We start from the raw sequence: 23,125 nt of genomic DNA on the forward strand, positions 1-23,125 counted from the left end.
TCATGGGCGGGAACCCGTTGACTACGAATTGCTTCATTGAACATACATAATAGATCACTGTGGAATTCTTTAACTTGAATTGGTTCTCATTTGATAGGATCAATTGTGTTTTGTGCCTCTTCGATCGAGGCTCATCAGAATTTGAATTGATTTCAGTGCCGCCCCCTCATGCACTGAGTTTTCAGTGTCGCGAACGAGCTTGAATCGCTATAGCATAGTCGTCGTCGCATTGTTGTCTGTGTTCCTTTCAATGTCTTACGTATATTGTTGCAACCGAGAAGGTCCAGCGGTGATCAAGAGCTATGCCCGCCAATCAGTCTGCTTCAACTGTGGCCATGATTTTGCTTTTTCCTCATCAATGTAACTCGGGAAGCCGTCAAATCTGTCACGGCGCTTACGCGGGCTGCCCTTCTCAACCCGCCCTTCGCGAACACAGGTTATGTAGTAATAATAACAAAGTCACAGTCAGTGAAATTGAATGAAAGAAAAATCTCTTCAATACTCCAAAGGATCCTGGCATTGATTCCGACAAAATAGCCGGTATTGTACTTGTCATAACCAGGCCACTGGTGAAAACATATACAATAGCAACAAGTTCACCACGATCGGTTATACTGGACTTCGAGTTGTCTTGGCGCTCTGAGACCCACAGAAGGTTCGAGAATCGAGAAATGCTAAGATATGCACATTTGCCAAATACCCTTCATAACTCCGACAAGAGTTGCACGATTTCAGGAAGGGCACACTGCAGATTGGGGCGTTATTAGTTTACGTAGAGGTTGTGCGCGGGGGGGTTTAAGAGGGGGGCTGAAATCCTCCCGCCTATCGTACCGCCTGGGTCTTTGGGACGATGTGCCCCCGGCCCCTGTTAGACTTTCATAAATGGAATGACGGCAGGACGGTTGGACGGGTGCAAGGATTGAGAGTACCAAGCGGGCGGGAGCAAGCGCCCGTATAACCGCAATACTATTACATTATTTTCTCTATCTGTTTCTTTACATCAAACGGGACGTGACTAGTCCTCGACATGTGCACTTCCTCTTCCAGAGATTTATTTCTTCGCAGGTACAAAGTATATTCCGCACATAGCTAAGTTTATGAAAGCGGCAAGTCTGGGGTATCATTGCAAGGAACGCTGCAACTCTCACTCGCAAGTTCAACCTCCTGGATTTCTCGTGGTACACAGCAACGAGGGCTCCATTGGACGGCCACTATGGGGCAAATCAGCACTCCTACAGCAGAGATGACCACTGAGGATACCGCTTTTTCTGCCTGTAGATGCAGCGCCAGGTAAACAACACTGACAGCCCGAGGCTATTGGACGAACCGTTCTTTATTCACTGGATATTGGACCGCTACTGTGATAAGTGGACCCAAGAGGGCTGGGTATTCTATACCTTGTCTCATCCTGTATAGCCGGCGTGATGACAGGTAGATTGAACTTGAAGCTCGCGTTTATGGGGGAATTTGCACAAAAAAAGAGTTCCCAAAAAGATCAATTCCCAGCCTGATAATTTTACGCTTCGGTTCATTCCCCGAGCCCTCCCTCGCGCATAGCACTTGGCTTGAACCAGACACAGGGCGTTTGTGGACAGCACATCACAACTGTTTTTGTGCAAGGCAACGACCAGGGAAAATAAATAAATACAAAAAAAACATTGGGCTGGCAACAATGCTTTGGCTACCAGAATTATGTACCTAGGCTGATAAATCGATCCAGAGTCGAGGCCAAAGACGTCAACTAATCTGATTACCCCCCCGGTTCTCTCATATCAGCACGACGTCGACGAAGTTGAGAGCTCGGTTCCATCTCTTTCCCTCTCCTTCCCACTTTGACCCAGACGCCTCGACCATATTCTGTCCTCTCCCAAAGCCTATTTCACTTTCTCGTTGCGTTTTACAGCGTTCTTCCCCGTTCCCCGTTCTCGCCAGCAGAAACGGGTCAAAAAAAGAGGACCATTGAAAAGTTACGGCGGCAGCAATTCTGCTACTACTATTCAGCAGTTCGGAACGTACCCCTACGGACATTACATACCAACCGCACCTGTTTCGCCAGCTACGTAGGTATAGTACTCCACGCGCGACTCATTGCAGACCGTGCTAGCAGTCAAGTCAACTGTCATCCCTCTCAACAAGTGCCATTGAGGATTCAGCACACCCAGCAACTGTGACGCCGCCAGTAACCTGTGCAACCGCACGTCCGATAATACAACAAACTCGTTGCAAGACTGACGCCTCAGCTGTTGTCGGCACCTCCCTCAATTTCCGAGTCCAGGATCTTGGTGCATTGCTTGTTGCAATATCTACTATTGGAGAAAACACAGCATTGCACAGAATTCTCCTTGTCATAAAACAATATTTGTTTCCTACTCGAGGTACAGGCCGAAGTGGTCTCGCTCCTTTTATTGCGTTGCGATTCATGCGCTTGAGCCAGACGTGCGCATCGATCCTTACTACTACTACCACTACTGCTGCACTGAATACCTTACGTCTTGTCTCTTATTTTTTTTTGCCCCGGGGCCCGAGTCCGGCCAGAAGCAGCCTTACCTAAGACACACGTTTGGTGGTGGGATCCGCAGCGTAGCGGGCTTGGAGGCACCGACCGGCTTTAGACTTTCGAAAACTTGCCATAGTCTTCCCCAATGAAGAATATCTTCTCCTCCAAGAAATCAACCTCGCCAAAGAAGCCACAGACCGGCGAAAACGACGAGAACCGCAACCCTCGTCAGGCTTCGGAGCCATCTTCGCCCGTCAAATTTGCTTCTGCCCCTCCTTCTTACTCCTCAGCCACTGCGCTCAAGAGGGAAAGGGAATCCCCCAGAAAATCTACTAGACCCGCATCGCCCGCATCGCCCACGCCGCGAGAGCAACTTCCCACCAAGCCAAGAAGTTCGCGATCCTTTGGTAGACAAAACACTGATTCTTCCTCGTCGTCGTCTTCGCGCCGCAGCAAGAAGCACGATCCCAATACTCATCCCCTCAATCTCCCGCCAGACGAGCGAGACAAGCGCTTGTCAGCCCTCTCCAACATGAGTAACCGCAGCTCCGTTGATAAGATGGACATCGATTCCAGCGCCCCTCCATCGTCGCCACCTCAGACCTCGTCTAGCAACGGTACCGTCCCTGTCAGCTCGCCGACCAACGGACGGAAAACGCCTCCCACAAATGGCGACGGGCCTGTTCCCCCTCCTCACAGATCCAATCCTTCGAGTCCAGTCCCTTCGCCTGCTGACGAGGCTGAATCTTACAAGAATATCGGCAACAAGTTTTTCAAGGAGAAAGATTACAAGAATGCCATTTTGCAGTACTCCAAGGGTATGACTACCCGACCTCACAAGAAAAATGAGTCCCAACCATGACTGACACTTGCCTCTTAGCTGTTGACCTGGTGCCAAACTCTGCTACTTACCTGAGCAACCGTGCCGCTGCTTACATGTCCAATGGCCAATATGAAGCTGCCCTAGAGGATTGCTCCCGCGCTGTAGACCTTGACCCGTCCAACCCCAAGTTTCTGTTGCGACTTGCTCGTATCTACACCAGTCTTGGTCGTCCCGAAGAGGCTCTCACTACTTTCAGCCGCATCGATCCACCAGCCTCGGCTAAGGACATGGCTCCCGCGAGGGAGATGCAACACCACATCAAGGCTGCTACCGATGCACTCGAGAATGGTACTTCGGGTTCAATGGTTTTGCATGCTCTCGATCAGGCTGAGAAGTTCCTGGGACTTGGTGCGCCCAAGCCTCGCAAGTGGCAGTTGATGCGTGGTGCGGCCTACCTTAAGATGGGAGGAATCAACTCCTTGGGCGAGGCGCAAAACGTTGCCATGTCTCTCTTGAGATACAACAGCTCGGACCCCGAGGCTTTGGTTCTGCGCGGTCGTGCTCTGTACGCACAAGGCGAGAATGACAAGGCTATCCAGCATTTCAGAAAGGCGCTGAGTGGCGACCCAGACTACCGAGATGCGATCAAGTACCTGAGAATTGTTCAAAAGCTTGATCGTATGAAGGAGGAGGGTAACACAGACTACAAGGCCGGTCGCTGGCAAGCCGCCTTTGACAAGTATAGCCAAGCTCTAGAGATTGATCCCGCCAACCGTGGTACCAACTCAAAGTTGTTCCAAAACCGTGCGCTGTGTCGCCTCAAGCTCAAGCAATATGACGATGCCATTGCAGACTGCGAGAAGGCCATTAGCCTGGACCCGTCGTACATGAAGGCACGCAAGACAAAGGCCAACGCTCTCGGCCAAGCCGAGCGATGGGAAGCTGCTGTCCAAGAATGGAAGGCCATTCAAGAGATGGACCCCGAGGACCGCACTATTGCCAAGGAGATTCGCAAGGCTGAGCTCGAGCTCAAGAAGAGCCAGCGCAAGGACTACTACAAGATTCTCGGTGTCTCCAAGGACGCCGATGACAACACCATCAAGAAGGCTTACCGAAAGGCGGCCATCGTCCACCACCCCGATAAGAACCAAGGCGATCCTGAGGCAGAGGAGCGCTTCAAGGATATTGGAGAAGCTTACGAGACCTTGAGTGACCCTCAGTAAGTTCTCAGCCATAGATGAATATCTTAAAGCTGTTACTAATTGTACCACAGGAAGCGAGCACGCTACGACAGTGGCGAGGATCTGATGGATCCCTCCGACATGTTTGGCGGTGGCGGAATGGGCGGAATGGGCGGTGGCATGGGCGGAATCGACCCTGAAATCCTCTTCAGCATGATGAATGGAGGTGGCTTTGGAGGCGGCGGCGGCGGCTTCCCTGGTGGTGGTGGTGCTCGCTTCTCCACAGGAGGTGGAAGATCAGCCGGCGGTTTCCCCGGCGGTTTCCACTTTGGCTGACAACCCGCCGAGTTCGAGTCCGAGGAGAGGGAAGACGGAGGCGAGGAGTCTCAGCATGAGTCAGAGTTTAGGAGGCGCCGTAGTCGTCGACATCGGCGCGCTGACCGTGATTCTGCGGCTGGGGGCTACAGAGGCCGTGACCGCAGTCGAACCAAGTCAGGCAATGCCGACTTGGGAGACCGAGTAGCTCAGGTAAGGCGATGGGGCATATTCATTATTGCTGCCCTCGTATTCTTACCGCGTGAGCTGGCGGCGACTGCAATCGTGGCTCTGGGCCTCGTGTACATGTGCTTTGCTGTTTTCGCATAGTCATGACCGTGGCATTGTCTGGGATTCTTTGTGGATACGGTGGACGACATTCACGACATTCATGTAAGAGATGGGTGATATGATAAAAGACGAATGGGGGTATAGACTGGATTGGCAGCAGCATCATCATCAGCAGACCATCCGCCGTGCAACGCTCGACACTGAGTGGCTAGATCATTTACAGGCGTTTCGTTGGGGTTCTTCCTTGAAGTGGCAATCAACCACTAGACAAATGATTCTTCATACTGTTGTTTGTTGTGCTACAAAATCCGATGGCGAGCCGATCGAGCTTAATCGTTTCATAGTGCGATGAATGGATAGACCTTTTCATTAGAATGAACGCTATTTCCTCCCTAATTGCATCACTGTACACCTGGCACTCTCTGACAATACCTGTCATATTTGCAATGCAGCGCAGATAAAGTCAGTATTATCTATTTTTCTCTATGGGACCAATGTATCAGCTGTCACTGTCATATGAGTGCAACACTATCCATACACCCAAACCCAGCAGCAACACCGCCCTCCTCGCTCTGATCTCCCTTGGTGCGGAGCAAGTACCCAGCCATGTCATTCCAGCGCAGAACCTTGCTCTCATCCTTCTCGTTCTGGTCCCACAGGCAGGTGCCGTAGATACCGAGCTCACAGATGACGCCGCCGCTCTCCAGGTTGCCGTTGCGCAGGATTGTGTTGCGCACGGGTGGCGGCGTGATGAGCTCCATCAGGATGTACGCACCCCAGTGTTCCTCGGGCTTGGACCGCAGAAACTCGGGAATGGCAGACCGGTAGATATTGTTGCCACCACCCTCACGCTGCGGCTTTAGCACGTACCGCTTGCACTGCTCCGGGTCCAGTGCCAGCTTACGCGCCTCCTGGCCGGCTGCCGAGGTGTCCAGCGGGTAGATGTTGGTAAAGGTGGCCTCGAGGTCCTTGAGCGTCGTGTGCGTGGCCGGGGAGAGGAAGCGGTGCAGGATGGGAGCCGACGCGGACGTGTTGGGCGTTGCGAGCACCTGCTGTACCTTTTTGGTGCCGGCGACCTGCGTCAGGACCGTCGGACACTTGATGGCGGCGGAGCGCTCCAGGTGGTACCGGGCCTCCCAGGCGCTCTCGCTCGGGTAGTCCCCGGGCCCGTAGCCGCAGCGCATGTAGACGACGGCGACCTCAAAGGTGAGATGGGATAGTTGCGGCGGCGTGTACAGCAGCTGCCGCCCGTCGCCCTCGGCTAGCCTGGTGTGTTGTAGCACCTCAGAAAAGGGCAGTCGAAACACGGGGATGGTCTGCGGTGGGGCCGAGACCTCATATTCGAGGTGCTTTTGGTCAAAGATGTTGCGCTCGCCGTCCTGGGTCAGGAAGATGACACACTTTTGCCGCCCGGCTTTGGCTTCTCCGTAGGCTGTAAAGGCCTGGATGATGCCCTGAGCCAGGCCCTTGGCGCTGTGGTTGTCGGGCAGGGTGGTTGCGCCCTTGATGACGGGGTTGGCGAGCAGGCCGTACTCGGCGGCCGCGAGGTAGCGGTGCAGGAGAGAGGTCTGGGCGGACAGGCCACCGAATGAGGAAGCAATAGTGTTGAATTCCACCTGCTTGACCTGCGGTGTCGACTCTGGTGTCTCTTGGTGGACCATGTAGTCTGACCTGAACAAGCCCAGCGAGAGAGGCTGCACATAGCCTTCCTCCTTAACCCTCAGGTGGACTTTCCAGAGCGCTTGCGTGAATTCATCACTGTCTCCAATCCTGTGTTTCGTGTCAGTAAGAAGTGGTCTCTATACAAGAATTCGACACGGCGGGACTTCTCACTCCTTCACAATCTGGGCCAGGAAGTCCTCGTCACGGCTAATGGCCGCGTACAAGTCATTGTACGTCTTTTGCACGTGAGCACCCTGGTCGAAGCAGAGTTTCGGAAAGGGACTGGGGAACAAGGTCACGGGCACGGCCGTGGCCAGGATGTTGCCCGGGTCTTGGCCGGCCGCAACCACGGCGGGAGGTGGTCGGACGACGAGGCCGTGGGCTATGCACCAGTCCTTGGCTACTTCCGTCAACCTCTCGCCCTCCGAGGCGCTGATCTCGGGAGGGTAGGACGACATTTGGCGGCTTTTTCTTTGCTGGTCCTTTCTGCAAGGGGGCGTTTTTTCCGTGACAGGGTTCTTGAGACTGTCACGGTATAAATTAGACAAATTAAAAAAATTGTTTCTCAGATCTGATTCGATAACAATTCATTTATTTTTATCTGTGAGGGGGGGGTTGACTAATGTACTAATCTACAACCTATTCCGTATTATTAAGGTCTGGTAGTTTCCGCAACCCCGCTGCTGTTCTGGTGCGCACGCTTCCGAATTCCTCGCCGCGCTAGTCTCCGGTATACCCATTATGTGTCTCAGCTGGTTTCTTGGCAAAGGAATGGGAAAAAAGCTGGGTGATGGCTCAATCTTTTGGGCCAAGTGTGGGTAGCTGAAGGAATCCTCCTCGCTGGCTTCAACATGAAGTCAACAACGGACCAAGGCAACGTCAAATGCGCCCAGGACAAACAAATTGCTGTCCAAGAATGACGCAAATATGGATCGGGCATACCCAAGTGATCTTTATACACCTCTGAATGAAGCGGCCAATGAAATTCGACTTCTAACCTTTGAAGATTCGAGTTCGCGGCCAAGTCGCATACATTGCCGGCTTACTGTTCATTCCCTCGATAGCATCAGCGACAGCTTTCGTAGACATCTTGTTGCTAAAGGCAATCCAAGCCAGCTGCGCAGAAAAGATGTGATAGAATGGGCGGTCCAGTCTAACATTGAAAGAAATGACCCTACGGCCTCGCTGTCGGACGAAGCTTGTCATTTCGAATGGGGATGTTACGACACCCTCTCTTACGTTTGGGGCTCCAAGATTAGTCGTGAGCGCATCGTGGTCAATGGCCACAAGGTATCGGCGACGGAGAACCTCGTCGGCGTGCTTAGAAACCTATCCAAAACAGGGCAGTATAGAGGCCGACACAGACTCTGGGTGGACGCACTCTGCATCAACCAGACGGATGAGCGGGAAAAGACGTCACAGATCAAAAAGATGCGCTACATCTACAGCGTGGCCTGGCGTGTAGTATCCTGGCTGGGCGAGGACGGCAATGCGAGCAATGCCGCCTTTGACCTGCTTGAAAAGTTTGCCGACATTGCCCGCCAGGTCGGCAAGCCGGCGTTCGGGGAGCTCCCGCTACCCTCAGGGCTCTTCTTTGGCGACTACTTTTACGGGCTCAATGAGTTGATGCAGCGGCCGTATTGGTCGAGGCTGTGGATCGTCCAGGAACTGGTGCTGGGCTCTTCGTCGGTGGTCTTGCGTTGCGGGGAGCGCGTTCTGGGTTGGAAGACGTTCTGTTCTGGGATCAATATCTTGAACAGAGCCGACATGTGGGTCATCAAGGACCAGCTCTTGAAAATGGAGCACAAGGCGAGAGGACTTGGAGGTTCTCGTTACCACGCCGTGTTTGGCACGCTATATATACATCTCGTGCACAAGGATATCCAGGTATTGGCACACTATGAGGAGACACAAGGAGGCGGAAATCTGAGTCTCCGCCGCCTGTTGGACATTGCCTGTGGATCGGATTGTACGGACATGCGAGACAAGGTGTTTTCCCTCCTCGGCATGATGGAACCGCAAATCGCGAGTACCGTAGTTCACGACTACTCCAACCCCCCGTCGACACTCTTCGCCACCGTTACTCGATCCTTCATCACGCATTACAACGACCTGGAACCACTGCGCGAAGGCAACCCATGGTCTAGGACAGGCACACCATCATGGGCCGCCGACTGGACGTGGGATGGTCGTTTGCGATATTCCCGACCCGAAACTCCTCTCTGGGGCTTTTGGAACGTCTGGAACGAACAACCGATTGATGCGCGGAGGCTGTATCGCGCAGCAGGCGACAAAGTAGCCCAGTACACATTTATTGACGAAAAGGTACTGAAATGTAGAGGTTTTGTCGTGGATGTCGTCACGGGCCTGGGCGCCGTGGGCTCGGGATACTTTGCCTGGGATGCCTCAGCCACGGAGCAATGCTTGTCCTGGCAAAGCATCTACGGCGGCCCAGAGGAAACAGCGATTGCCCTGTACAAAACCCTCGTGCTGGACTGCGTGGTAGCAGGTCAGCCGGCCGAGGACCGGCATGCTGCGATTCTGCATCTACCCAGGAAGTTCTCCTTGGCCCAGCCGCAGTTTCATCAGCGTCAATGGCAGTGGATGGCGTCGCAAAGGGGGTACTATTTCCGCTGGCAACTATGGCGTGCTGCTCATGATGAAATCGTCATGGGAAACATGCGCCTGGGGGATTTCTTCAGCGACGAGCTGCTGGACGGCGCAACAGAACAAGACTATGCCGAAGTCTATGGCGGGTTTGACCGGACGGGCAAGGAGAGGCGGTTCATGCTTACGGAACGGGGCTATCTTGGCTGGGCGCCAGACAACATCGCAGGTGGATTTGGGGAACAGACACGAAGGGGCGATTTGATATGCATCATCTTTGGGTGCTCTACCCCCTTGATCATACGCCCAACCATTTCGGGCCAGTACCTTATCGTCGGGGAAGCATATGTCCATGGGCTAATGCGTGGAGAGGCGCTCGACTTCCTTGACGCCAAGCAATGCCATGTGCAGGACTTTACTTTTGTTTAAGCGCTTGGTTTGACAAAGATGGTGCATTGCAGCTGCATCAAAGTATAATGTGGTCGAGTATCGGTATTTGCACGACATACGACATAAGCTGGGGCTTTGACGTAAAAAAGTCTTTATATAGAAGACAGCATCACATTTAATATGACTATAATAAGTACTTGTGGACCCCCATATTATCACAAGGGACATGTTGCCAGAATGCTCGCGGTTTTTGTGTATTGGTTGGTGATAGTAAGCACAGGGTTGTTATCTTGAACCAAGGCATAAGAAGTCATTGAAACTTGATTTACGTGATGTTTTCACATCAAACTGAAAATTTATTCGTCCAGAACCAGAATACTCTTTGTCATCTGTTGAGATGTATTAAAAGGTGTGATATTTCATTGTGAGATATCTTTCAGCCAGATTACTGCGGGTAGGGGAAAAAAAAACAAGAAGTTCCGGGTATGTATGGCTCTCAATACCAAAAATACGTCTTTCTTAGGTTCAAACCTTGTGCAGTGAATATTGATTAAGTTGGCGCGTTCAGCCTCGCGCATCAGAACAAATGCAGATTGAGCCCAGATTGAGAGGCCAATTGGCAGACGCATAAAATGAAAAAAGATAAGACTGACCCCAGACTCTTAGACTATTACTAAATATCCGAATGTTTCCATTTCTAAAAGACAAATACTACAGTATACTACTACCCCGCCCCCGCCTGAACCGTGCTATCCTTATCAAGAGGACCCTGATTAAGCATTCTTATCCATCACGTGGGGCGGCGTTGGTTGGCGTCTTTGCAGCGCCCACTAGCGCTACTCGACGGCCCTCGCGCGCGCGACGCGGCCCCGCTATCGGTCTCCAGGTGCTTTGGGCGCGTCCCGGATGGTGTTCTATTCTGAGCTCAACTCCAAAAAAAAAGTCAAGGCATTGTGTTTGAGCTGCAGGTCTGCTACCAACAGCAACCACATCCCAGGCAATTTTCTGCAGGCCTTGGAATTCGCGTTGCACTTTGTTTCTGTCTTCATAATCCGCATTGCACTTTGATCAATCCCATTCGAATTACGAGGCGCCGACGGATTGTTCGACTTTGGGCCGGGTCTTGATATCAAGGCACTGATTGGCTTGCCATTGGGTTTTCAAGACCGCCAAACGGATGAGCCGCGAGCCTTCTTTGCACCCTTGAATCTTTCTCGACACACCATATACTGGCGATCAGTCTCTTCTATCATCCTGTCCGACTTCAATTGTTCTCCCGATTTCCCATTCGATTCCCAAGTTGTCCCTTGCTGGATCGTTGTACCACCACCACCACCACCACCACGACGAACTGCCGCTCCGTTCTGCTCTTTCCTACTATAAATCAGTTAATATTCGTCCTCGGGAGTTTCTGCAAGTTCAACACCCAAGGTCGGAAACCACTTTCGCGTCTTCGCACAAGAACTTGAGCTCCAGCGTCGGTGCATCAGTACAAGACCATCTTCACCAGACCTCCACCTAGTCATTTATATCCGAAGACAATTCTATATCAAGCTGCTGGATTCACACAACGACAGAAAATTTACGATATTGTGAAGCACGTCAGCGCTTCTTACACATTGGAATAGTCACTTCAAGGTAAAGTTGTGCCCCGCACCCACCGTTCCTGCCGTCCATTGAGGATGCGCCATGCCAACCTCTCGGCCGTGTTGAGCATTTTTGACTAATGGGTTTCATTCTTCCTACAGACATCACAGGTTCAATCAGTCAACCTTCTCTCCAGCGGATTTCCTTTCCGACCAAGAATGAATCCAGATTTGGTCTTGTGACAATATGGCCAACGCGTCTGATCCCTGGGACTGGGACACTGAGCGGGTGGTGCAAGAGCTCTGTACCGACAAGCGCAGCTGGAAACCGCCCACAAATCCGCCCAAGCTTCCGAATCTTGAGAAGTTGAAGGATAGCTTGCAAGAGAACCTTATTGATGGAGAGAGTCTTCTCGGGGACGGATCCTCGGCTCCCGACTTCTTCTCTGACATTGGCGTCAGGGCCAGCAAGCACAAAGAGACTATCAGAGCAGCAATCAACCAATTGCGAAACAGAAGTAGCAAGTACAAGCTCTGGAAAACACGCCAAGATCAAGGAGATGATGACGATGATGACGACGAGGCTGGACTACACGAGGAGTTTCTTGCCCGCTTCAAGCATATTGATCAGGCCAATAGAAAGAGAAAGCTAGAGCAAGAGCGTGGGCAGGACAGTGACGAATCAGCCTACAATACACCGCGAGCGAGTCTGTCCGAATCACCAACTCAAACGCCTTCACCGAACACCACCACCAAGAAGCGCAAGATTGCGCCAACGCTTCTTAACGGTGATGCCAATATCGATGATTTTTGCAATATCCCCCAAGGCATTCTCGTTTCTGAAGTGGTGCCAGAGGTGGACGACAACGGTCTTATGCACGGGGCATATCTGGGCGAAGAGGTCCTGAACAGAGCAGACATCAATAACTTTGACGTCTCTGGTCAGCCCCTGTCCGACAACGAATTCGATTTTGAGTTCCGTCTCGCTCCCTACCCAGTGGGTCTTCGACGACAGCGTTCACGGCTGGTGAAACGTCGACTCGGCAATCGACAACATGTCTTCAGACCCGCCAAGTCGGACATGGTTCGAGGCGGTGAAGATCCTGGCCACTATGAGGTTCTTCCGGCTTACGGTGAATCTGATGATGAGTATGACAACGCTACCTGGAGGGAGATTCAGCAGGAGAAAAAAGAACGCAAGGAAAGGCTCGAAGCCGAAGCCCAGCGTAAGCATTCCGAGCTTCCTCTTGGTGAAAAGGAGGCCATTCTGGATACTATCATTGAGAAGCTGAAAGAAGAATGGAAACACGAAAAGCTGCCGGGCTTGGAATACAAAGCTCATAATATCTGGAAGAACGCTCAATCTGTACTCAAACAGGCTCTGGATCAAGAGAAGCGTCTCATTGATCGCTATCAGAAGCGACTCAACGACATTCGAGCCACTACCAACACGGTGAATTACTCGAATAAAGCAGAGATGAAACGGCTAGAAGGCAACCTGGAATTAACAGTCGGTGATCTCGAAACTTCAAGATGGAAAATCAACCTTTTGAAATCTCCGAATCAGCCCAATCGACTACCAAGAATTCATCGACCGCAGAAGCCAAGAGTACCCAAAGAACATCCGCTTGATGAATCTGATGGGGAGACACTTGGAAGCGATACAGACCTTGAAGAGATTGAGCTCCAGGATTTCATTGTTGAAGATGACGATGAAGAGATGGCCGAGCCTCTAGTTGATAAGACTATCCACGGACCTCGTAGATCTGGGTCTAGTTCGGCTTCCATTGACGTACAGATGCCGAATGCCCAGGACACCGACGACGTACCAATGGGTGAAGGCGAGCTTGCAATGGATCTTGACGCACCTTCTCCCTCTCCCGATGGACCCCCAGCTGCGGAGCCATCAGAGTCTTCTGACCTTAAGCCCGGACCTACAGCTCAGGATAACAGTTCAACTGAAGGGTCACCTGGAATTAAGCCAGATGGCGTGCCTGCGGCTATTGTTAACCAAGTCCTCGATGCAGCAGAGACTTTGGATCTAACCCAGCCTGCAATGCCCGCCATCAAACGCGAGGTTCCGAGCACACCACGCTCCAAGTCGGGACTAAAGATCGATACTGTCCAGGGCAAGGAGACTATAGATCTCACCACACCAGTGAAGTCAAATTCTCCTGCGGTATCGTTTAGCCCAAGTCAGATGCTCAATGTCTCTCCGATCGATGAGCAAGGTCTTTCAGAGAACGAGAAGTACGTGCTTGCAATGCTCGATCGGCTCGAAGAGCACCACAGATCGTCTGTTGTGTTGTTGGCGTCGAAGATGGAGTCTGATCTTGTTTGGACAGGATTACTTCTGCCTGCTTTGCGCAAAGCAGACTATCCCAAGTTGCCCAGTTCATCCAAAGAAGATTTGGATTCGTTCCGCGGTTTGCACATTGCTCGATTGTTTGATGCCTTCCTGGGATCATCGCCCCCGCACTTAAAGCGCTGGTTTGATGCCGAGGGAAGGTCTAAGCTGGAGGAAAAGGCTGATCAATTTTATGATTTTCTCAAGTTTTTGCGAAAACTTTCCCTGAGATACGTGCCTGGAATAGCAGCTCAGAAACCGCCAGCATCTGCCACTCCTCCGAAAAACATTCAAGCACCAGGCCATGTTCGTGGCAACTCTATTGACGACGAAACTGATCAAGATGTAGAGGAGTCCAATGTTGACGAGTCTCCCACAAAGAAGAAACGCAAATCAACCATTGTCCGAAACCAGCAGGCACAAGACTTGCGAAAGTTTGACCAGAAACGTATCAAGGAGCAAGAAGAGCGAAAGAACGCCATGCGGGCCAAACTTGCTCTGCATGGAGATACCCAAGTTAGTCCAGACAAGACCCGCTTCATTATCAACGAATCCAAGGATAATGACGAGGGCTATATCTATGTTCCGGACAACATCGCTGGTATGATCAAAGATCATCAGATATCGGGCATCCGATTCATGTGGAATCAAATTGTCACGAACACAGAGGTCCGACAGGGCTGCCTCCTAGCCCATACAATGGGTTTAGGAAAGACGATGCAAATTATTACTTTACTCATAACGATCGCTCAATCTGCAGCATCGAAGGACCCATCAATCTCTTCGCAGATACCCGAAGACCTAAAAGAATCCCGGACATTGGTCCTCGCCCCCGCTGGCTTGGTCAACAATTGGATGGACGAGCTTTACATGTGGACCGGCGAGACAAACCATCATCTCGGGGAATTCTACAAGATTGATGCCTCAGACAAGATGCCAGAGAGGCAAGGGACTGTTCAGCGGTGGAGCAATGATGGTGGTGTGCTCGTCCTTGGATACAACATATTCAAGATACTGCTCAAAAATGAATCGCTGGAACAGATTCTGCTGCAGAAGCCAAATCTTGTCGTTGCCGATGAGGCTCACTACATGAAGAACCCAAACTCGCGGCTGCATACTGCCGTAAACTTCAAAACTCATCTTCGTCTGGCCTTGACTGGATCGCCTCTGGCAAACAATGTCTTGGAATATCACTCAATGATCAATTGGGTAGCACCCAATTATCTTTCCGATCTGAGGGAGTTCCGCCATGACTTTGCCAACCCCATCGAGGAAGGCCTCGGCGTGGATGCGACCAGGTATAGCAGGCGCAAGGCTTTGACCAGACTTAAGTCTCTGAAAGATACTGTTGCACCCAAGGTCCATCGCCGTACCATCCATTCTCTCAAGGATGACTTGCCGCAGAAGACAGAATTTGTTATCTGTATACCCCTGACAGAGCTACAAAAGAAGGTATATGAGACGCATTTGAAGTTCGTCAACTCCGACCAAAGTCCCGCTAGTGCGTTTGCGCTTATCGAGGTACTGACCTTGCTCTGCAATCATCCTTCATGCTTCCGACAAAAGCTTTTGAAAGAAGCACCAGGAGGAACGGAACTTGGAGGATACGGATCTGCCAGTGCCAATGGGAACGCCTCAGAAGCCGCTGATGAAGAGTACACCTCAGCAGGAGCCACTCCTGATGATAGCGGTGCTGAAGCCAGCACCGCTCCGATACCAGGCCAGCTTGTTAGTAATCAGCTGCAACTCATTCAAAAGAACGTCGATAATCTCGAAGGTCAAAAGGAGTCGTGGAAAATCCCTATCCTGAAGAAAATAGTCAAAGAAAGTCGAGCACAGGAAGACAGCGTGCTTGTGTTTTCTCACTCGCTCGAGACCATTGATTATCTAGAGAGAATTTTGAAGCGGGATAAGCTCCAGGTCACTACTCTCACCGGCCAAACGAAAGTCAAAGATCGACAGACAATGATCAAGAACTTCAATGCAGGCGGACCCGGCATCTTCTTGATTTCGACCAGAGCTGGTGGATTGGGTCTCAATATTACCGGTGCAAACCGTGTCATTCTTTTTGACGCCAGATTTAATCCACAGCATGAGTTGCAGGCTGTCGGTCGAGCTTATCGCCTGGGCCAACAAAAGCCCGTTTTTGTTTACCGCTTCGTGTGCGGTGGCACTTTTGAAGAGAAACTTCAAAACCGCGGCATCTTCAAGATGCAGCTTGCATCCCGCGTCGTTGACGAAAAGAATCCCATTCCCAAGGCGCAACGACTTGAAGAAATGTTTCAAATGCCGTCTGAACCAGTTCAGGAAGATCTCGAGCCTTTCAAGGGCAAAGACAAGGTTCTCGATGCTATTCTCGCTTCGCATGAGGGTGACGGTATACGATCTATTGTCATGGCTGATACATTCGAGGAGGAGAATCTTGATGACGAACAGCTGACCAACGAGGAACAATCAGAAGCCAGTTGGCTGGTAAAGATGCACCAGGATCGTCTTACTGGGAAGCCCCAGGTGCCTTTTGCCCCAGTCGTTACTGGTTCTCACCAAGCAACTGGTGTTTTGTCTATGCCTTCTCAGCCTCATCCTGGCTACCATCAACCAGGTACCCATCCCTTGCCTGCCATGCACCGATCATATCCCCACCCCAACAACTCTCAAGCAGTTGCACAGCAGGCTAATAATACAGTCGGTGCCTCCCATCTACGTCCGAGTGCCCAATCTGCCCGGCGTCAAGCAGGTATCCAGAATCCATTTCCCCAACCAATTGCTCAGCCTGCCAATCCTCAAGCAGCTGCTGCTCACCCCAACCAAATAACAGGTAAGCAGTACTTAGAGCTTCTAGATTTAATGGCTGAGGTTGAGCGCGCGCATCTTGAGCTTCGTCGTCGTCATCCTGCGATTCCTGAGCTTACTCGTCGTCATCCAGCTGCTCTACCTGCCAGTACGGAAGGACCAACCCACCCTGCCTTTCAGTCAGGCACTGCAAGTCCTGTTCCAGGAGTGACCACTCAAATCAGGGAGGCAACAGCACATGAGCCGGTAGATCCATCAGCATTGCGTTATTGGGCTGGACCGAACATCCTTAAGGGGGAGCTCGCACGAGTATTAATGCGCAACGAGTCTGATGACGGCAAGAAAGAGCACGTAAAGATGGTTGCCCGTACCATTTCTGAGACGTTTAACGAACTACGCTCCTCCAAGGATACCAATGAGCTTGCACGTGCAAAGATGGCTCTCGTTGATGCTGCAATTATCCCAACCATTGCCAAAGCCATCACATCTGGTGAATACACTCCTCAACAGTTGGCTGCATTCAGCGCCACCGACTATAGTCATTGGATGCAATCCGCTCGATTTGCCCTTACGATGGATCAGGCGAATACCCCCTCTGATCAGTCTACGAAGCAGCTCAATTCAATGGATGAAGGTACTTCTGCTCGGGCTATCGCGGAGATGGCGAGTACTCCAGATGGACGCCAGGATGGACCGTCAACTCAGCATGACACAGAAATCAATGGCGATACTTCTGTGCAAACTTTTGTTACGGCAATACCCGATGAGGAACGCCAGGGCAAATCACCGATTCAGCAGGAAGAGAGAGCGCCGTCTACGCAAGTAGGTGCCAACACTGCCCTCTCTGATCACTGATTCTTACAACTATGTTTCGTTGCGTCATACACACCATGGCAGCCTTCGAATCATAGTCTCTCAACCGTATAAAGCAGAGTAATAGCTAATATGAGACCCACACAGCAGGCGCCAAAGGAGGCCAACACTGTTTTCTCCAATAAGGAGAACTCGGCCCCGACACCTCGCAAGTCACACAAGAATGACGACCAGGCCGCTTTGATGGAGCTGCGAGCCCGCCGAGAAGCAAAGTCTAAGAACCCAAGGCTCCCGAACTGGGCTAAGGAAGCAGTTGCGAGCCAAGGACGTTCTACCCCTTCAACTTCTGCATCACCAGCACCAGCAGCTGCACCTGTTCGACGTGCAAAGAACCCGTTCCAATAGATGTTTCCTCCTGGTATGCTTGATAGCCTAGAAGGCTCATGTTTGCATGCATTTCATCGCATTGCGTCAAGTATGGGCAGGGGTTGAGCATTGGCTATTGTTGTCTCAAGCGGCATGGAGCTTGGCTTCATTTCATTTTTGATTTCCATTTTTCATGATTTCACTTTTTCTTCAACGCATTCTGGGCGTTGAACAGCGGTTTGCACACATTTGTTTATGAGATACCCATATTGCGGTCGATTTGATAGCCTCGGCAAGATCGAGGGCGAGCTTTCTGGGGGCTGTAGTTTTGGCTTTGGTGAGCCTAGAAGCGAGGAGGAGAAAAAACGGGGATTGGAGAATGACAGAATGGTGAGAGCTGCTGCTGCTGCTTCAGGGCAAGATATGCTATGTTCGCTGTGGAGGAATAGTAGAGATTCATAAGATTTTGCTGCCGGTTCGTTCGTCAGACGACAAGTCAGTACATCTTGCCCCTTAGGTAGTCAGAGTAATCAAGACTTGATGCTTTGATGTTGTCCTCTGTTTATTACAGAACTGTGCCAATGAGACGAGAATGGAATGCACAGTACTCGACTGGTACTCTGAAAAGATATATTACTGCACGGCTTCATTCTTGACCACAAACAATATCGTCATCTGGAATTTGGAGCCTTTATTACGTAGATGTCCAAGCAAATCTAGTTGCAGAAAGCAAACTTTTGTTAATCCTGAGTTGGTAGTATCTAGGTAGTAGATGAGTATGGGTGGTGTGTTTACATACAGCGTAGGTACTACTGACACTACAACGTATTTGCCCTGCATGTGTGCTTCTAGGACCCTGATTGGCTCATTAGAGGCAGCTGTTGCACCTGCATAGCGGACACTATTTTTATGCACATGTACTCGTACCTACGTCATGCTAGTGTAGCTCTGACCTTTGAAAGTGGGGCGCATGACTGTTTCGAGATTGAGCCAGTGAGCTGCGCGTACCTGGGTAGCTCTTCTCGGCGAGAGGACTCGTGATCATGAACAAAGGCAACCTTTGCTCCTCTTGAGCACAGTCGGTGAGAGACTTGTCCTCTCACACCTACAAAGCAAAACATCGCAATGGTACGTACGACTTGATGAGCGAGGGCTTATCAACGACTTGACAATGTCCCCGACTCTCGTCGAAGAGTCGTTCAAACAAATTGGAAGTTTGAAAGCTCGCGTCTTTCCCCAGTCTCTCCAAGATTACTGCGCACGTGAGCATCTCGGATTGGGCACAGAGCTGACAGTTGTGATATGCAGCCTTCTCAAACAACGCCCTTGTTGGCCGACGACCGTCGTCATGAGCGACGTCGGTCCTCTTTAGACTCGGACATGACCGATTCCGAGGATGATGCCCTGCGAGGCGACGCTCCTTCGACACACCACGGCCGATCATGGCACCTGCGACTTCGCGAAACCCTCATTTTCATCTGGGCTCTGCTCGCCACGGCTGGCGTCTTGATCCTGGCCATCTGGATGTCGCACAAGTCACAAATCGGATCCGAGAAGCCCAGTGGCAAGCGAAACCTTGTTTTCATGGTCTCCGATGGCATGGGTCCCGCCTCGCTCTCCCTTACACGATCGTTCCGACAGCATGTGGAGGGCTTGGAATTCGGCGACACCCTGACGCTCGACAAGCACTTTTGGGGAAGCAGTCGAACACGAAGTGCTTCGTCCTTGATCACGGATTCCGCAGCTGGTGCCACGGCCTTTAGCTGCGCGCAAAAGAGCTACAACGGCGCCATCTCCATGCTGCCTGACCATACCCCATGTGGCACAGTACTCGAGGCTGCAAAGAGGGCTGGTTTCATGACCGGCCTGGTCGTGACCACGGATATTACAGATGCCACGCCTGCTTGCTTTGCTAGCCATGTTGACGTACGTGAGCAGAATGATGATATTGCGCTTCAGGAAATTGGCGAGGGTCCCCTTGGCCGAGTGGTTGATCTCATGTTCGGAGGAGGAAGATGCCATTTCTTGCCCAACGGTACCCAAGGCAGCTGCAGAGCTGATGACATTGACGTTGTGTCTATTGCCAAGGAGAAGCATGGCTTCACCTACGTCGATGACCGCGCTGGCTTTGATGACTTTTGGGAGGGCAAGAAGGAGGTTCCCTTGCCGATGCTAGGTCTCTTTGCCCCTACCGATATTCCCTTCGAAGTTGATCGGCGTAATATGAATGATGTTTACCCCAGCTTGAGCGAGATGGCCAAGACTGCCATCAAGACACTGGAGAAGGCTACAGCCAATAGTGACAAGGGATTTTTCCTTATGATCGAAGGCAGTCGCATCGACCATGCCGGCCACATAAACGATCCAGCGGCCCAGGTGCGAGAAGTCCTGGAATACGACAAGACGTTCAAGTACGTTTCGGACTTTCTCGAGACCAGCAAAACCCCTGGTGTGCTCGTCGCAACCAGCGACCACGAGACTGGCGGTCTGTCGGTTGCAAGACGTATGTTGCTCTATTTTCCTACGCTGACCTATAGGTTCTTCTTGCTGACGTTGATTTGGTAGAAAACACTGTCGACTATCCCGAGTACTTGTGGTACCCTGCTGTTTTGGCCAATGCATCGTACTCGTCTCTGTACCTGGCTCATGAGCTGCACCAGCACATGAGTGAGAATAAGAATAAATCCGAGAAAGAACTCATCGCATACATCAATGAAAAGATCGTCGTCCCTGGACTCGGCATTCTTGATGCCACCAAAGAGGAGCTTGCCCCCATTGTCCAATACCCACTTCTCGCACAACAAGTCTTTGCCAACATGGTCAGCAGACGTGCTCAGATTGGATGGAGCTCCCACGGTCACTCAGCTGTTGATGTCAATATCTACAGCTCCGGCGGCCCAGGAACTGATTCCATCCGCGGAAACGTCGAGAACACCGACGTAGGAAAGTTTCTCAGAGATTACCTCAACGTAGATGTCGGTGACATTACTGAAGAATTGCAAGAGAAGATGAATAGAAAGCCAAAGTCGGCAGCTGCCGCCGCTGCCGATGTGGAGGAGGCTGAACAGGATCACTGGGCTGTCCATGAGGATACAGTAAGGCAGCTTGAGGAACACGGTGTAGAGGAATTCTAAGTACTTGCTGTCAAGAATATCTTGCTTTTCATATTGCATGGCATTTTCTAGGCTATCTCATTATGTTACACGGAAAGGAGGAACGGGACAGACATATGGTTGGTATCAGAGTTTATTTGGTTGTTATACATTGTGCTTTGGGGGATCACATTTCTCGAATTATCTAATACGTAGAACAAGATACCCAATGCGGATGTTCTTGCAAAACATTTTCAAAGAGTACAAGTAAGCAAACCGGCAAATTGGGTGAGATGGAACTTCTCGCATGTTTCATACCAGCTCTAGCCGCAGTTTGCATCGTGACAAATTCTCTTGAAATTCCCAGAAGCGTCTCATGGGCGTTGGAATACAACAAGCATTCCGTGGTCGTTGTGTCTCAGGCCGGAGGGTCATTATTGCGCATGAAACAATCTGAATAGGTGAGGTAGATGGAAACACCATGCTTGGTCTCTAGGGTGATATTGGCAATCTTGAAGAGCTCCGAGGAGTCATAAGAGTGCTGAATCCAGATTGCTCCATACGTTTGTTGATTGTCTCGCTACGGCAAGCAAAAAACTAAACATGGGATAAATGGTTGCCTTTCAGTTTCCCATATAACGAATATCTTATTCCTTCTTCACTTTTTTCATTCAAAGCGAATTCTCCTATTTTGGAAATGCCAAATATCCTTTGCCAGCCGTCGTGCAAGGATGGTCTCAATACTTTCCATCTCTTGCCTTGCTATCGGCTAAAAGCTTCTTTCACGATCATTTACCTAGCTTGACGTTATTGCTCGACGTATCGTTGGGAGAGTATGTGTATGAGTTTTGATCGCCCAAGCCGTCTTCATCAAGGATATATCTACAAAGATACACCACACCAAATACAGGATATCCAACATGTGCCAATTTGTCCTCGTACAAACCCTCTGCCAACACAAACCGCCCACTCTCCTCGCGGGTCCCTTCTGCCAAGCTCTAAAGCAGCAACTCATGGCCATCAACAACCCAATCGCCTGGGCGTCTTCCAATACCGGTCCTTTTGAAGTCATCCCGTTCCGGCTGGACCCGACGACTTGTGAACCTCATCTGGGCAATACGTTTACCGTTTCGACCTGGTGTGGGTGGGAGTGCTTTCTCAGCCATGCGCAGAATGTTGATCCTGATGCGTATGCGGGTCGGTTCGGGGAAGCGGGTGCGCAGTTTGGAGTGCCTAGGTCCGGGGTGGGATGGCGGAATGAGAGAGGCGTTACTTGAAATATCAATGGTGGGAAACTTGTATACATGTCTAGCAGTATTTTTCTGGGAGAACCCGGAAAGCAATTGCTCTCGAGGCAGCGAGAGGATGGAGGTCGACAAGAGACGGTGTCGGCACGATTTTGTGTCACTGTTAGAACAACGGCTACTCATGCCATAAAGAGCTGGAACATGTCTTGTAATTTGGCAATCAATGTGTCTTTGGAAGAGTATTAATATACTGACACAGAATTGTCCCAACCCTCTCATTCAGTTGTCTTGGCAAATCACAATGATAAGCTTTGTATTGGCACCTTTGCCAAATAGGTTGTTTTAGCTCGATATCACTGTGTTGTCTCTTTACTTTGTCAAAGATTGAAACTTGATATGCCATGTTACGTTATGTCTGGATACATGTTTCTGTGCCTTTGATTACTTGTGAACAACACAGCCTGTCTCTCCCCCGTGATTGTATATGGATCATGGAAGCTCCCGAGTCCTCACCTATCATTTGGTAATGATAGTTATAAATAGCCTCTATTTTAAAGTGGAATCGAGTTTTTGATGGTACAGAAGAGATTCAAGAATTTAACAAAATTTAAAAAACCATGGCCTAGAACGATGTGTACATAATAAAGTCAATCGTGATCACAGATGAAGTAAATCTATACCAAGTACTCCGTAGAAGTGACCAGTATACATGAATCGGGAATGACACTTATGAACCCCGGTATGCCGGCAAGTGGGGCGCGAGTCGCTCACTTTCCAGCCATTGGACGCCAGAGCCGCAGTGGGGTTTAGCGCGTTGGAAGGGCCGCTGAGCAGGGAGAAACCGCCGGGTTTGTAGCTGGGCAGGTACCACCGGTGCCTATTGGTGCATTCGAATAGCAGGCCCAGCTGCCTTCTGGGTACGCCCAATGTACCTTAACCAACCGACCGACTGCGGCTCTGGGGGGAGTTTGGGGGGTCGGTGCTTTGCGCTTGTCCTCTGCTGCGTGAAGCAGAAGCTGGAGTTGATAGAACGGCCACGAAGTTTTCCGGAAACAAGAACACGAAATCTTCACCCAACACAAACACCCATGCGGTGGTAACCTCAATTGTCCGCG

At 50.9% G+C, this 23,125-nt stretch overlaps 6 protein-coding genes across 6 annotated transcripts; 5 read left to right on the forward strand and 1 right to left on the reverse strand.

Annotated features, from left to right (window-relative positions):
- Nucleotides 1–2,642: 2,642 nt before the first annotated feature.
- PFICI_11506 (uncharacterized protein) lies at nucleotides 2,643–4,837 on the forward strand (the record flags this gene model as incomplete). Its single annotated transcript, XM_007840087.1, has 3 exons — nucleotides 2,643–3,315; nucleotides 3,378–4,539; nucleotides 4,594–4,837. 3 exons carry the CDS (start codon nucleotides 2,643–2,645, stop codon nucleotides 4,835–4,837), a joined length of 2,079 nt encoding a protein of 692 aa, XP_007838278.1.
- Nucleotides 4,838–5,619: 782 nt separating this feature from the next.
- Nucleotides 5,620–7,227, reverse strand: PFICI_11507 (uncharacterized protein; the record flags this gene model as incomplete). Its single annotated transcript, XM_007840088.1, has 2 exons — nucleotides 5,620–6,877; nucleotides 6,941–7,227. The coding sequence occupies 2 exons, from the start codon at nucleotides 7,225–7,227 to the stop codon at nucleotides 5,620–5,622; spliced, it is 1,545 nt and encodes a 514-aa protein (XP_007838279.1).
- A 469-nt stretch (nucleotides 7,228–7,696) lies between these two features.
- Nucleotides 7,697–9,805, forward strand: PFICI_11508 (uncharacterized protein; the record flags this gene model as incomplete). The annotated part of the gene is made up of 1 exon (XM_007840089.1): nucleotides 7,697–9,805. The coding sequence occupies one exon, from the start codon at nucleotides 7,697–7,699 to the stop codon at nucleotides 9,803–9,805; it is 2,109 nt and encodes a 702-aa protein (XP_007838280.1).
- A 1,794-nt stretch (nucleotides 9,806–11,599) lies between these two features.
- PFICI_11509 (uncharacterized protein) lies at nucleotides 11,600–17,347 on the forward strand (the record flags this gene model as incomplete). Its single annotated transcript, XM_007840090.1, has 1 exon — nucleotides 11,600–17,347. The coding sequence occupies one exon, from the start codon at nucleotides 11,600–11,602 to the stop codon at nucleotides 17,345–17,347; it is 5,748 nt and encodes a 1,915-aa protein (XP_007838281.1).
- A 90-nt stretch (nucleotides 17,348–17,437) lies between these two features.
- PFICI_11510 (uncharacterized protein) lies at nucleotides 17,438–17,710 on the forward strand (the record flags this gene model as incomplete). Its single annotated transcript, XM_007840091.1, has 1 exon — nucleotides 17,438–17,710. The coding sequence occupies one exon, from the start codon at nucleotides 17,438–17,440 to the stop codon at nucleotides 17,708–17,710; it is 273 nt and encodes a 90-aa protein (XP_007838282.1).
- A 1,263-nt stretch (nucleotides 17,711–18,973) lies between these two features.
- PFICI_11511 (uncharacterized protein) lies at nucleotides 18,974–20,805 on the forward strand (the record flags this gene model as incomplete). The annotated part of the gene is made up of 2 exons (XM_007840092.1): nucleotides 18,974–20,174; nucleotides 20,237–20,805. 2 exons carry the CDS (start codon nucleotides 18,974–18,976, stop codon nucleotides 20,803–20,805), a joined length of 1,770 nt encoding a protein of 589 aa, XP_007838283.1.
- Nucleotides 20,806–23,125: the final 2,320 nt, after the last annotated feature.

The sequence above is a fragment of the Pestalotiopsis fici genome (assembly GCF_000516985.1).
Source record: "Pestalotiopsis fici W106-1 unplaced genomic scaffold PFICI_Scf_9, whole genome shotgun sequence".
In the NCBI taxonomy this organism is placed as follows: Eukaryota; Fungi; Ascomycota; class Sordariomycetes; order Amphisphaeriales; family Sporocadaceae; genus Pestalotiopsis; species Pestalotiopsis fici.